The sequence below is a fragment of the Glycine soja genome, chromosome 5 (assembly GCF_004193775.1).
Source record: "Glycine soja cultivar W05 chromosome 5, ASM419377v2, whole genome shotgun sequence".
NCBI classification, from domain to species: domain Eukaryota; kingdom Viridiplantae; phylum Streptophyta; class Magnoliopsida; order Fabales; family Fabaceae; genus Glycine; species Glycine soja.
In genome coordinates, this window is record NC_041006.1 from 43,624,144 (window position 1) to 43,639,566 (window position 15,423).

General features: G+C 33.9%; 2 protein-coding genes across 3 annotated transcripts; one reads left to right on the top strand and one right to left on the bottom strand.

Moving 5' to 3' along the window:
* Window positions 1-4,811: 4,811 nt before the first annotated feature.
* Window positions 4,812-8,687, top strand: LOC114413693. The gene is made up of 5 exons (XM_028378210.1): window positions 4,812-5,485; window positions 6,454-6,606; window positions 7,720-7,818; window positions 7,935-8,081; window positions 8,177-8,687. Exons 1-5 carry the CDS (start codon window positions 4,904-4,906, stop codon window positions 8,309-8,311), a joined length of 1,116 nt encoding a protein of 371 aa, XP_028234011.1. The 5' UTR covers window positions 4,812-4,903; the 3' UTR covers window positions 8,312-8,687.
* A 534-nt stretch (window positions 8,688-9,221) lies between these two features.
* Window positions 9,222-15,423, bottom strand: LOC114413694 (UDP-N-acetylglucosamine--N-acetylmuramyl-(pentapeptide) pyrophosphoryl-undecaprenol N-acetylglucosamine transferase). 2 transcript variants are annotated; one of them, XM_028378211.1, is made up of 4 exons: window positions 14,422-15,409; window positions 13,190-13,298; window positions 10,993-11,128; window positions 9,222-9,911 (listed from the first exon to the last, which is right to left on the bottom strand). In XM_028378211.1, the coding sequence occupies exons 1-4, from the start codon at window positions 15,258-15,260 to the stop codon at window positions 9,772-9,774; spliced, it is 1,224 nt and encodes a 407-aa protein (XP_028234012.1). In that variant the 5' UTR covers window positions 15,261-15,409; the 3' UTR covers window positions 9,222-9,771. The 2 variants fall into 2 exon arrangements, with proteins under 2 accessions (XP_028234012.1, XP_028234013.1); XM_028378212.1 differs by lacking the exon at window positions 9,222-9,911 and adding an exon at window positions 11,339-11,436 and having other exon boundaries at window positions 11,002-11,128; window positions 14,422-15,423.

Below are 15,423 nucleotides of genomic sequence, written 5' to 3' on the forward strand. Positions count from 1 at the left end.
GTTCGTGGCCGAATTATATCGATGGCTTACGTAGCAAACAGTACAAATCCATGGCGAGTAGCTATATCAGGCCCAAGGAAAGCAAGAGCCCAACAATCTTGAGGCTTGCTATTTATACCGTCCTTATTCCTCTTTGCATTGCAATTTTTTTATATATAAAAACTAGTTTCCCATTATATATATATATATATATATATATATATATATATATATATATATATATTATTTTATTTTTATCAAGAGGGACCTTTTGCCCCTACCAAGGAGATATATTATGGAAACTAATTTCTAATGTGCATTATAGGTTGACACCCCCTGTGCCAATTAACTAGGTAACGAAAACTAGTGCTTATTATTTAGTTAATGTAGTTTTGTTTGTGTTTAATGTAAAGAAGATCATATACATATCACAAATTAGATTCATTTGTACACTTAAAACCATATATATAATCGAGTCTAATTTTCATTGTTTCTAAAAAATATTATATTTTTTTAATCACACTTTTTATAGTTAAAATTTATTGAAAATTATAAATTTTGATGAATTCTATAATTCATTTCTTTTATTTTTGTAATTTTTAATAAATTTTAACCACTAATAAAGTATGTGTGTTAGAAATTGTATGTTATTAACCGTTTAAGCTGAATTTATATTTCATTGCATCGATGGTTTGACTCCTCCCACGTGATACGTCACAAGAAACTTTTCAAGTGAGACCCACTATTTCAAATTTATTTCTCCTGTCAATCTATTGCACCGCTGCCAATCTCACTAGAGATTTTCATGAACACTGCAATTTTTTTAAGATAAAAAGCATTGGGATTTAACTTTACTAAACCATCCTCTCACATACTAAAACTGTAATTTACTTAAATCCTAATCCCTCATAAAAGAGTGCCTAAATTCTTAGATTAAATTACCAATTTCTTGCATACATTTGAGAGAGAAATGATAAAGCTATGGACTCCTATATACTTTGAGAGAGAAAGATATAAAAGAAAGCAAAATATAAATATAATAAATGATATCCATATTACGATAAAAAAAAATCAAATACATGTTTATATTATATTAATATTTATATATCATTATTCAGAGAGTGTATACTCAAAATACACGGAACTTGATGTATGAAAAAAAAAATGCACTGAACTGGTGCCAAAAAGAAATGCATTTCCACACCAAAAAAAAGAAAAAAGAATGCATTAGTGAGGTTTCCTTTTTTTTGGATGGAAAAATGAAGTTTCCTTTCTTCCTTGTTGATTACACCCATCCTAATCTAGTAGCAAAACTTTTGGTCTTTTTCAACATTACCTTTAATTTTACTGTTTCAGAGAATTAACATCTAAAATAATGACATCTTGGCGGTAATCACACTCATAAACCAAACCAAAGAAGTTATATATATATATAGAGAGAGGTTTAAAGTGATTTTTTTTTATCGTTTATATTTTAATTTTTTTTAATTTTTTAGTTTGAAAGTGGTTTTTTTAATCTTTAAAATTTGTATTTTAATTTTATTTTAGTCCCTATAGATTGAAAGAAAGTAATTTTTTTATTATTTATCTTTTATATGTTAATTTCTTTTTAGTCCTTATCATCAAAATATGAGTAATATTATCAATTATAATTAATTATAAAAATATTAGTAAGTAATTTATAATTAATTTATTGTAAAATAATTTGTAATAAAAAAATAATTTATAATTTATAATTAATTTTTAGTTAATTATTTTTATATATTTTTTATTAAAAACTAAAAGTTAATTAAAATAAAAATTATAATAACTAAAAATATCATTTCTAAACTATAGGAATCAAACGAATTAAAATAGAAATTATAAAAATTAAAAAATCATTTTTAAACTTTAAGAACTAAAAAAATCAATTTTAAACCATAAAAGTTAAAAAATAAATATCATAAAACTATATACTTGAGTAATATATATATATATATATAACAACGAAACGAATTGTTCCTTGTTACCGTGACTGCCTTCCAAACACGAACCCTCTCGTTTGTTGATTATTACATAGAGAAACCAAATCAAATATAAATTCAGAACATTCCCGTGAAAAAAAAGAGAGAAAAGAAAGAATAATAATTTTCAAATGTGAAATTTAGGAAATTATGTAATGCAAATACTAAAAAACTACACGTAAAATACAGAATTAAATAGGTTCTGGTCTCAGAAAATATTACGAATTTCAGTTTTAGTATTTATAAATTATTATTTTTCTCCATATTTATTAAAAATGATGTGATTTTATTTTATGAATATAAATTAAAAGTAAATGTTTTTGTGTTAGAATACAGAAACTGAAAATAAATATTTTTTTACAGAAACTATTTTTTTAATATTTTCAGAAAGTAAAAAATACTGAACTCTTAAACGTAATTCTTTTTGCTACATTCAAAGGTCTTGGTCCCATTATTCCTTCAAACAAATAATTGCGCTGGTCAATAACCATTTATAGTTTAATTTAGCGTTTTCTAATACTTATGTGGACTAACATACATAGAGCAGCCGTAGATGTTGCCATGTTGGTACTCAGAAAGAAAAAAAGTGCATCGATATCTGCATTTAATTTGAGACTATATATAAGTATTCTGCTTTGCAGCTACCATCAGTTATTTTGTAACCTAATGATATTGTTCTGTCTTTAATAGTTCGCATCATAAAAGATACTAAGATCATTGTCTAACTTTTTGCACAATAAATGGCCACCGTAATCTTGTTGGAGTATGAATAATCATCAGCTAGATTTGATGTGTTCAGCCATCATAGTTTTCGCAAGGCTAGAGAGCATGGCAGTATGTTGCATTTCCCTAATTGATTTTGGCCAAAATTAGTGACAACTAAGTTCCATCTACCAACCAAAAGAAAGAAATTATCCCTTCTATGAAGCAGTGGGATTAAATTATTTGAGGCATTGAGTCAAATTAATCCATTATGCTAACACTTTATCTCAAGTTAATTGAGCAAAACTACTGCAAAAAACAAAATTAAAATTTCAAGAAATTTGTGACATGTTAGGAACCTATATAAGATACAGTATTTACCTTGGCCCTCTTCAAATGGTGCATTTGCTCTGAGATTACAAAACAGTCTGGTTTTAAGGTCAATAGAATTTATCACATATTTTATAATTTATTGAAGTGATTAGTGTTCACCATTAATAGAAACTATTATGTGACTTATATATATATATATATATATATATATATATATATATATATATATGATTGAAGTATGAAAGTAAGATGAAGTCTCATCTAGAAATAAAAAAATTGAGTATTATATAAGTGAGAAGAAGATCTATGAATCTGAATCTTAAGATTTTGGGTTAAAATAAGTTGTTAAATTCTCTTATTTGATCTTAAGAGATAACATAAGATATAGTGCTATCTAAGGCTAAACATTAATAACAAATTATTCTTTTGTTTCCCATAATCCAAGATGTGATCCAACACACTAATTTTTTTTTGTAAGAATCATTTTAATTTTGTCACCTAGCTTTTGTTCAGTACCCCCTTTCCAATCCCATTTTTCTATCTATTTTGAATATTTCAAGGTCATTTATACGCCTTTTGAAAACATTCCAGATATATATGTGTATAAACTACCAAAGTTTTGTTAAACAAAAAAAAAAACTACTTAAGTTTTGGTGCCAAATTCATTTCGTTAAAAGGAGAACACACCATCATATGGGTCAAGGGTCATTTTTTGGGAACTAACATGGGTCATTTTTTTTTCAAGACAGAGAGATTTAATCTAATACACTCATCAAAGGGAAAAAAAAAACCCAAAGAGGAAAGTAGCTGTAATATCATGTTGTTTGCACCAACAATGGCGATCTATCATAAATTACCAAGTTTTTGTTTTCTTCAAACATACTATAGTCATTTGCTTTCATTTTGCAATTCTGCATGGCTCCAATTACAACCAATAGAATATAAGAAAGATACTTGGCTCCAATTATTAACACTGTTTTTCACTAGAGTTTTTTTGGGACAAATAAACAATGTTTCTGGCCATGTATTTGACCTTGAGAATTGAAACCATACAGAGAAGAAGAAAACAATACTGATCTGCATGGATTTACAGTGAGGATGCTTTACAAGGAAGACATTCCTTGAGTCAAAATTCAATGCTCCTCACATGATCATCACCATAACTACATTTGTTTATTTTTTTTTTTTATAAAACACCATAACCTCATTTCCATGCAGGGCCAGTAAGTAAAATATAGTACTAGTACATGCTATAATCCCAATACATCTATGGTTTTGGACTTGTCAATTTTTGTGGGGGAGTGGGAACCTTTTCAATGCTGTCCAGTGTCCACCCTTTAATGGCTATATTAGGCAGAAATAATTTTTGAAATTCACAGTTTATTTCAAATTTATTAAAAAAAATAAATTTTACTTTTGTGTCAGTACTGTAGACTAGTCTGACTTTCTGTAGTATGAAAGATATTCCATATTTGATTAAATTAAATTATACTAATGTGATGCCAATTTCCCATTGAGGCCCCAAAGCACCCCCACTAGACTCCAAAGAGAAAGAAAGAGACTGAGAGAGAGGGGAAAGGATTTTCAACTTTTCTTTTGATAAGTAGCATCAGTTTAGCTTGAAAAGCACAAAAAGAAACAAAAGCGAGTCACAGATTCCAGTGTGTGGCCTGAGGGTTGAGGCTAGTGATTGAATAGTATAGCATATGCCCACAATTGCAGCAAGACAAGGCAGAGCCCACCTAACAACCCCGGAAGAAAAGGGCACCCCACAAATTAAAATTCATTATTTCAAACTAATAAATAATCATTTAAAACATATTCCTTACATAACCCCCCCAAGTCCCATTCTATTCTCTCGTGTCTCTCTCTCTCTCTCTGAAACCATGCCTGTCACAAACACAACAACACCTACAGTGGCAGAACACATCAAATGGAGAAGGCCCAGAAACCAATTCAACCACCACCATCATCACCATCACCACCCCATTTCAGAAACAGATCCAAACCCTCAAATCCCTTCCATAATCCAATCCACTAGGTGCAAGTCCACCATTTCCTCCCTGCTCCTCTCCACTTTCTCCAACAACACCTCCAATAATGCCACTGCCCACAGCAAGAAAAAAAGCAACTTTTCTGCATCAACCTTCAGAGGGTTGGGCTGCACTGCTGGCTCGTCGCAGCAGGTGTCGGTGCCGGCGGTGATTCGCTCCTCCGCCGATTGGCAAGGGAAGAAAACAAGAAAAAAGAAGCACAAGAGAAGCAACAGAAGCAGCAAGAACAAGACTTTCCATGGTGGGGTTCTGGAAGGTTCCAATCCAGGGTGTGTGGATTTTCAAGATGTTTGGTGTGGCCCTGGAATTGGGTTCTCAACAGATGCTGCTGCCTCTGTTGATTGTGTTGTGGCCAGGAAGAATGTCTCTTCTGCAAGAGGGAAAATTGATGTGGATAAGATCACTCACAGGGAGGTATTGTCATTTCTGCAATGTTTGATCTTTTTCAATGATTTGGTGCTTAAATCTGTTGAAAAGTTTAGTGCTTTTTTTTTTCTTTTCTACCTCTTCTTTGTATTGGTCTTCTATCAAGAACAAGGTTTGCTTTCTATGGACAACCTGCATTAATGAATTTTCCATTTTTAACCCCACCAAATCGATCTTTTGCAAGCATTAAGAATTCCTTTCTTGATTGGTAATTTTCTTAGGTTCTGTTTATCAATCAAATTAGTAGCAAGATAGAAAAATATCATTGGATTTTGCATTGATGAACATTGAAGTGTTTTTTTCTTTGATTTTTATCGGCACTCCGAAGGCCCATGCCACTTTTGTTATGTTTAAATTCCCAACAATAATATATACACAAGACAAAGTTAAAAAAAAGGTAGATTTTATGTATGGGCCTGAAGTCTTTGATCGCTTTCATTTAAGGCTGTTCTTTTATTTTCTTTTTTCAACGGCATGTGATCTCTGATCATCTTATTCAATATCAAAACAATTCTTTATAGTACAAATTAAGTCATTAAAAACTTTTAATTCGAGGAAAATAGGTCGATTCACCGTATTAATCCATTAATGCTTCTTTCATTTCATTATCCATGTGGAAATAACAAGAGAGATGATCGTTTTTAAAAAAATTAATGACTCAGTATTGATTTTTTTTAGGAATAATTATTTTGGTCATTAATAGCTAGAGCCTAGGGGCACCATTTCAAAACGCGTGCACCCATTTTTTTACCTTTAGTTTTAGATGCAAAGAAGTGCTGTTGATTATTGGATTGCTGTGGAGCCTTCCTTTGAAGTGGGAGACATGGATCCGTTTTTTATGGGTTTAGATAGACACGTGAATGATTAGTTGGGATTTTCGTTTGAATTCTGTATGGTCATAATTTTTGTTTCACAATGCCTTGACATGATTTCCAACTAACGAACACTATTGGCAGCGATCATCGTATGTGGGAAGGCGCACAGAGACCTTCACTTTTCTGGACAGTACTGATCCTGACATTTTCACACCACGCTCTGCGTCTGACACTTATGGAACTGCTACATACTATCGTCATGTTAGAGATCCTTCCTCTGATGGCTTTGCTGAGGTTGCCTCTAATATACATATACCCTTTTCTCTATCTTTGTCGTCACTAATGTTAAGTGCACGCGTAGTACGATTGAGAATGTGTTTCATAGCAAAAATCTGGTGTGTTCTTATCAAATGATCATGATTTTTTTTTTAATGACAACGTGTTTAAATTTGGAATTATTAATTCAAATTATTTACTTGGCGTATAGGACTTGCATGTGCTTGCTGAGGCCACTAAATTATAAAATTGAATTTTGGCTCACCTTGAAATGAATGTAGCGAGTCATGTTTTCAGGTGCAAATAAAAAAAGTTGCTGTTTTTGTTGCTAAGAATGAAAGGTTTTTTGTATGTTGTAATTTAGGGAATTTAGCGGAACAATTATGTTAGTGGGGTTTAGTGGAGCATTTACTTAAACATGATTCATTATTTAGTTAATGTATTTTGAGATTCCTATGGATGTGTCTTTTGGATTCAAGCACTTATTTTCCAAGAGTCATGTATGTTGTATGAAGAGGCGTCTTGTATAAATACTTATTTACTAGTGCATTTGCACAATAGGCCAAGAAATCCAAATGAAAGTCTTGGGGTGGTCGAGTCTTTTCCCTCTTCTTTCTATATCCCTTATTTCCTTCAGATTGGCAGGAGGTTAAACAGTGTATTTTGTGATTGAGTGCTGTGTTTCTAAGTTGGGTTGAGATGATCATGTGTGGATGTGTATATGGTTTACCCAATTTGTGTAGAATAGACACCTGACATATCATGTTTACACATGAATTTCCAAAACTGTTGCTCCTAACTGACACAAATTGCATTGAAGTTAGTTTAGTTTTGCTTATATTTGGGCAATTTACTTACAGTTGGTTGTCCTGTTATATGTTGAATAGATATAGTTTGATGCATAACCTATGTTACCTTTACAGAGTAGCCACACTAGTCGTTGGCCAAACAAAATTTGGTTTCTATGTTTTTGGATTATTAGATGTAACAGAGGCTTGTTAGTGCAAGTTATAATTTTATAATGAATGCATGTACATAGGAGTATTATGTTATATCCAATCACGTCTTTGCTTAGATTTTGTGGCAGTTAAGCTAATATTGTGTATCTTGATTTTTGCTTGCACTTTGAAGATAATGATGCTTCAAGGGAGTCTACTAATGGGTGGACAACTAAATTCACATGATCATTTCAGAGACTGGAGACTGGATGTTGATAACATGTCCTATGAGGTGATTTTTTCCTCAAGTAAAGATGTCTATTTTCTTGTACAATATTATATCCCCATGCTATGTTGTCCGTGCACATTGTTTTATATGTGTCAAAACTTCTGGTTTGTGTTTGATAGCAATTGCTAGAGCTTGGTGAGAGAATTGGTCATGTGAACACTGGACTCAAGGAAGATGAGATGGGACGGAACATAAGGAAGACTAGGATTCAATTTTGGGATGATACATCAAAGCTTCAAGTAGATAAAGAGTGCAGCATTTGTCAGGTAAGTTTGCATAATCGAATTAAATTGTTACATTGCTTTCTCTTTTTAATATGTGTTTAAAGATTGAAAATAATTTATCTTGCTTTTGGGTTCAGGAGGAGTATGAAGCGGGTGATGAGTTGGGGAGGCTAAATTGTGAGCACAGTTATCACTTTCAGTGTATAAAACAATGGGTTGCACAAAAAAATTTCTGCCCAGTATGTAAGCAACAAGTTGCGGCTCGACACTGAGTGACTCAACCCTTCTGTTTTTTTGGACAGCTTCCATTCTCATCCATAAATTTGTGTATAGTTTTTCATATCCAATACAAGCAAGAGTTTTCATTCTTTGCTGTCAATTATCATTTCATCTTTCAAAATTCCTGCATCCTCTGCGAGGAATCGGCAATTATATGTTATCGAGTAAAGGTTTATATTCGGGCTGAGACCTTTGCATATTATACGCAAGAGTTGCCTTGCTTAAGAGCAGTTATTATTATTTTTTTGTTTTGGGTTTTTAATGAAGTTGTGTCTGTGACGAAGTAGGGTGTTCTTATTTGGAATGCTTGTCCTCAACTATGCCTATCCATTTTGAATCCTATGGTGATAGTTTTTGTTGGCTGTTGCAATATCTATATTATGTAACTTGTTTATGGGAAAATTACTCTGCATATTAAAATGAATTGATTCACAAATGGTATAGAAACCCTGAGTCTGTCACGTATTAAGTAATTTCATTGTGTAGCACTTGCAAAGACAAGGGTTACATCCATTCTTCATAAAACAGTTACATTATTTTTTCCATTTCTCTATCCTTCATTTTTCATCAGTCTAAAATAAAAATAATTAAATAAAATTTTAAATGTGTTTAATCTCAATAAATCTTAGTTCTTTAAATCTTTACAAGTAATTTATTTTCGTTGGTTTTGATTTTTGGAACTACTTATGGAAATGTGTCATATATTAGCTGTGATATAAACTATTGTTCTAACACGATATTGTAACATAATATCGTTAGATACAGGCATGTTAATAAATGGTGATAGAAAGTATTTTTTAAAAAAAAACTAACTTTGCAAAGATTAAGATCAACAATAGAAGATTTTTAAAAGATGAATATCAGCTCTCCAATTAAGGCAAACTGGAAGCACTAAACTCGAGGTGAGCCACAAATATTATAAAACTTCATTTCATTTTCAACTGACAAAGTTTTCATATGCTTGGAGAATTGAATGTTACAATACATTCACCATCATGGAACTCATTTCTTAAAGACCACTCATTTCCTTATTCCCAAATATTATCGACATGGGCAGTCATGAAAACACAAACTCATCTTGGCACTTTGTTAGTGACGAGGATGTCTCGATGTGAACCACAAAAAATAGACCACTCCATGCATAATGGTTCACAAAATTAAATAAATAAAAAGTAGACAACTCTCATGTCATATCATATCCCTGCATGAGCAATTAAAGTCTCAATCCTTGGTCTCTTACTCATTTGAATGCCAGTGATATATGAGCTGAGCTCGCATACTTCTCAGCATTATCATTATCATATATCACATTCCTAGCAATATGCTATCAAGTTGTAAGAGCAGTGCAACTTTCTTCTTGAAATTTCTATCGGTGTTGTTGGCCCACAAGCAAAGCTTACAGTTGTAAGCATGAATTTATTTCAACCACCATGAAATGCTAGTTGCTAGGATTCTACTTTGTTGCCGTATTTCTTTTCTCTTTGGTAGATAGATTTACAAGGGAGAGAATGTGTTTTGCAATCTCTGCTGAGGCATTGGGGTTTGCAGCCTTCAGAGCCCTCTCAGACATATCTTCCATCTTCTTCTTGTCCCCTATCATGCATTTCAATTTCCAAATCAATAAACAAGGAAAAAGAAGAAGAAAAAAAAGAGATACATATTGCTTCTTGCAGGTACATTTAACTCAGAAAGGTAAATGCTGAATTTTAGAATTATATAAAGAACATGGTGAATTCATACAAACAGCAAGCAGTAAAGGTGTTAATCAGTGACATACTATTATATTAATGGGAAATTTTATAATTTAAAAATTAGGATGTACTAGAGTAGGCATATTGCAAACTATGATGTAGATCTGAATGGGAGAGTTAGGAGACAACTATGAGAAATAAATATAATGTACGAAAGTGGAGGAAAAAAAAGAAAGACCAAAAAACAGGAGTAAGAAACAAGAAATGTCAGAAGATGGTTAGGTCTCACTTTTCAGGCAGAAACGGTGAAAGATGGTCGGGGTCAAAGAATGCTTGAACTTGTTCTAAAAGATAAAAAGTAAATTATTATTTACTCTTTAACCCTTTCCCAAACTTCAAGTATCAATTCTGGTAGCCAGTAACTGCATCGTGTCAGAGTATACAATTTACGCCATAGGGCCATCATTAATTGAAATTTGAAAGTATACGAACAATCAGTAAAAATATCGCCCTTGTCTGTGATAACCTTTTAGAAATAGGTTATAGAACAACAATTTTTCTACGCATAAGTTTCACAAGATTATTACTGTTGGTAATCTTGTTTTTGGACTTGGTCCAAGTCTCGAGGAATAATCTTAAAATCCAGCTTGTTTATCCTTGAAAAGGTTCAACACTGAACAAATAACAGGTCATTATTGAAGATACCATCAAATACTACCGGTTCAACCTTTAATTCTCTTCTTTTTGTACTCCAAACTTGAGATCTTCTATATTACTAATCTTAATGTATCTTTATCTTTCTGATTTCCCATTAAAAGAATTGTATGACATAAGTGACGTCACGGAGACAGTAATTTGGTGATTTATTTATTTATTTATTTATCATCAAAGCATATGGCATGATTCACGAAAGATTCTGGAATGATTTCCAAAACTGAAATTGTTAACACATAACAGACATTTTGAAGATGAAGACTACGTACTTAAAATCTTTTCAATTGCAATGGCTAGAGTACTTGAGTCTAGCTCATCCTCAGTTATAACAGTCACACCAGCTAAATCTGCCATCAAGGAAGCATTTCTGAACTGATTCCCCTCAGAGAAATTTGGCGAGGGTATCTACAAATAATAATTGAAAAAAAGGTCACAATTTTCCTTTATATGAGCTGCAGATCCAACTTAAAAGGAAGCTATATATGTGATTCTTGCAAAATATGGAAAACATGGAAATTGAGTTATGCATCAGACATTGTAACATCATGATTGAAATGCACATCAAATATAAAGTACAGCAATTGCTTAGTTTGTTACTATATTTCTAAAGCCTACCGTTATACTAGTTGAGGGGATGGTATATGGTTCATGTCCAAATAAATACCCAGCACTGTTGTGAAGAAGAATACGATTTCCGCATCCATCCACAAATTCTGCAATTGAGTTATGTACAAATTAGATCTTATGATGTTCTCAGACTCAGTTCTTTAAGATGTATTGTATTTGAATTCTAATGACAGAGCAGTGTGGGAAGCTGTTGGAACGTAAACATGCACACGAGCAGTGCTTTTTTATACTGATATAATACTGAAATTTGAGATTTAGACACACTAATTAAACAGAAAACTACAGCAAAGGCTGTCCTAGAGCTGCAACAACTCCTACAAAGAATAGTTCTGTCCAAAGAACTACCAAATACTCTCTTCTAGCCGCTCCTTTCCTACAGCCTACAGACCATTTTTTTTATACGACTTACTTCAACGTAATAACTGCTATAAAACTTAATAACTGCCTGCCATTTTTTTTTCTGCAACCAACCAAAAACCATGAGACTAACCTTGAAGGCATAAAGATCATCGAAGTGGAGTGGGTTTTGTCTCTCCCAACAAATCTTTTCCATACGCACGACTAGGAAATCAAACCCCATCAGGCCATATAAAAAATAACTGCTATAGTGCTACTAAAATACATAACTAAACCTAATAAAACAATACACAATTAATAATATCTAACTATTCCTAATTTCTGCCAATAGCTGTCATAACTGCGCCTAATCCCATTATTGCTACCCTTTTTAGAGCATCATCATCTCCCAAAATTACTAATCTTAATAGTCTCTCTGCACATTCATGTAAGGGATGAAACTATTCTCCGCACCAAAAACACAACCCTTTTCTCACTGTGTACATTGTATTTGTAGAAGAGGACCCCTTATGATTCCATAAAGAGTTAATCAATCTTGACCCATAATTGTTTTGATTCTGCCCATTGCTCTAATCTCCTGGTGATTTAGAAGAAGCACTTCTGGTATTTGTCTCCCATCCTGATGAAATAATACTTTTTGCAAGCCTTACTGCACCATCTTGTTGCCAATTATTTTTCTACCCCCTATTTTTGTTGCTGTGTATGTGTGATTCAGTCAACTTTTCTTCTGTCTCTTGCCAATTGCATGGCTTGAATGCAGGATTGAGGATGAGAAATATGAATCCGACACATAATCTCCGATTGAAGTCCACAAAGGGAGACCTGGTAATTGTTGTACTTGAGAGGAAACCAATTCAAAGGCCTCAATGTATTCCTCCACAGAACCATTTTGTCCAAGTTCAACCTCTCAAACGGTTCCCTGTTCTTGTTCCTCCAAATTTTGTAACCAAAGCCTTCTTAAAGTTATCTTAAGTGAGATGTATTTGTTAGGAAGTCTCACATCGCCTGCCTTAGTTCTTGAGGTGTAGTTATATATATATATCTGTTGAACAACTTCAATTTGTGTCGATTGGTTGGTTTTAAGTTGAAATTTAACATGGTATTCCTTTTTGCAATAATACTTGAGGGGTGTGGCTCCAGGGGAGTTGAAGTTGGGGTGCCAACATAGTTGGGACGTCTTCTTACAACTCACCTCATATTCCTCCTTTTTTGGCCAAAAAAAAAAGAATTAGATCCATTTGCATGCTTACCCATCATTTAGTTTTCCTCATTTCTTAAAAAAACCTTGTCAAAATTTTCCTCCAATCTATCCATTCTTTACCCAAATTTTCTACTTTGGTTCCAATTTCTTCTAGTTTTTGCTGAATTATTACATTCAGTTTTGAATAAATTGACTAATAATATGTTTTTTTTTTAATAATTCAAAGCTTGAATGAAAATCAAAAGGAATGAAACGAGCGACTACACACAATATTTAACTACCAGGATAGATGGTTTCCCTGTTGCCAATATTTCATAGCAAGTCATTGCACCTGCTCTGGAGACAATCAAGTCTGCTGCTGCATATGCCAAACCCATACAATGCATGAACCTTCATAAAAGGGGATACGTCAGATTAGTTATCACTATTGCAAGTGAAATAAAAAAAGATGCAGGCAAAATTAGAGATTGCTTTTAACAAATGATCTATTCGTTGCTGAAGAATGTACTACAGAACTATGACTAATTTTTAGTGAATTTCGTTATTACTTAGTAATATGTGGATGCAAATAACAGAAATTATGGATGGAAGACTATAGAAGAAAAAGAAAAAATAAATCTTAGATTAAGTATCCACTATATCGAATCAAGGAATTTTAAGCTGATCCTACATAAGAACGTCAAAACAGCTTGGTGATGGTTTTGAAGTGAAGAAAAAAGGACTCCCATTCATGTCAATTTCAGAAAGCACTGATGAGCACTGGGCAGAGTGGTCTCACACCAGGACGCGCACTAAAGATAGTTGATTGAACTTTGGATCATGCGGTAGGTTTGACTTTTGTTATTCAAGTAAAGAAAAAGAATATGATTTTTCACATCATGAAGTCGAAAAAAAACTTTCTCCCTCTCTTTCTGCAGTCAGAGTCACACAGCATTTACAACAAAGGATTACTTGAATATTTTTTGAGCTTGTCGTTACCAAGAAGTAAGGGGTCAATTTGATTGATTAATTCCACTACAACAACCGAGCCTTTTGCAACTAAATCAAATAATGCTGTTGTGCTCTATCAAATTATCCAAAAAACAATTCCGTCGCTCAACATTTAAATTAAACACAATCAAATTCAACATAACAAGACCAGCATTCAATTTACAGGTGCATGGTTCACTTGGAACAATAAGGTGCCAATGCCATATTATTCTTACTTCCCAACTGATGGTTCTTTTTCTATAATGAGGGAACCAATGAATGAGTGAGTTTCCTGCATTTGCTTTTCAATTCAGAACCTTTAGATGAATGTGTTTTAAGTTGATTGACTGAGATAATATATGAGTCGTCCAATCCAACCTTCATCCAACAAATAAAAATGTGTGCAAATGAATGAACGAATGAGTCTGGTTCCAAATGAGTGATCAAAAGTTAAATCATTAAATCACCTTACTCTAAAAATAAAAATGCAATCTCCCTCACATACTCATAAACAAGTTTGAGATTAAGAAAAAATGGCACTTACGGTGTGATATACAAGCGTGGATGAGTTTTAACAAGACTATCCATTTCATCAAAGGCTTCAACCCCAGTTTGCCAAATAACATACAAGCCACTATCCTGTCTCAGCATCTGATAATACAAATTCAGCATCGCAATGTTAACTGCATTGGCGCCAAAAGATCCCGCAAGCACCAACAAAATCCTGCTCCCACTATCCGAACCGGGGAAAAAATGAGACATGGCGGTCACCTTGGAAACGAGGTTCCTAATAGACAACCTCACCGGGTTCCCACACACGAAACACTTGTTCCTCGGGAAACTATCGAGTGTGGAGTTAAAAGCAACGAAGATGGCATCAGCGAAGAAGGAAAGAAGAGAGTTGGCGAAGCCGGGGACAGAGTTGGGTTCGTGGATGACAACGTTGGTGCCTCTGAGCTTGGCAGCGAGGCAGGCGGGGAAAGAGACGTAGCCGCCGGTGCCGACAACAACGTCGGGTTGGAAGTGTCGGAGGTGGCAGAGGCATTGGATCAGAGACTTGAAGAGACGGTGAGGGAAGAAGAGAAGGTTTTGGGGTGGTGAAGAGACAGAGGCGAAGTCGTAGCCTGCGGAGGAGATTGCGGCGCTTTCCACGCTGTCGGGGGTGCAGAGGAAGAGAAACTGGCACGTGGGGTTGGCGGTTTTCAGCTCCTCCGCGATGGCCACCGCCGGGTACACGTTGCTGCCGGTGCCGCCGCCGGCGAAGGCCACGCGGAGAGTCTCGTTGTTGGAGTTGGATGAGTGGCATGAGATTGAGACTCTTCTGGATAGTGGAGTGCTTTGGAACACGGGAAAGGAGAAGGAAAGGGTGGTTGCCATTAACATTAACGCATGTGCTTGCTCAAGCTCAACTCTGATTTCTGGCAGTTATTATGAGTTACTTGGAAAGTTTCAACCACCAGCGAAAGAAAACAAGTTCTTACTAAAAAAAAGACTTTTTATTCAATATGTATGTAACAGTTTACTAGAGAATAAATTAAATGAAATC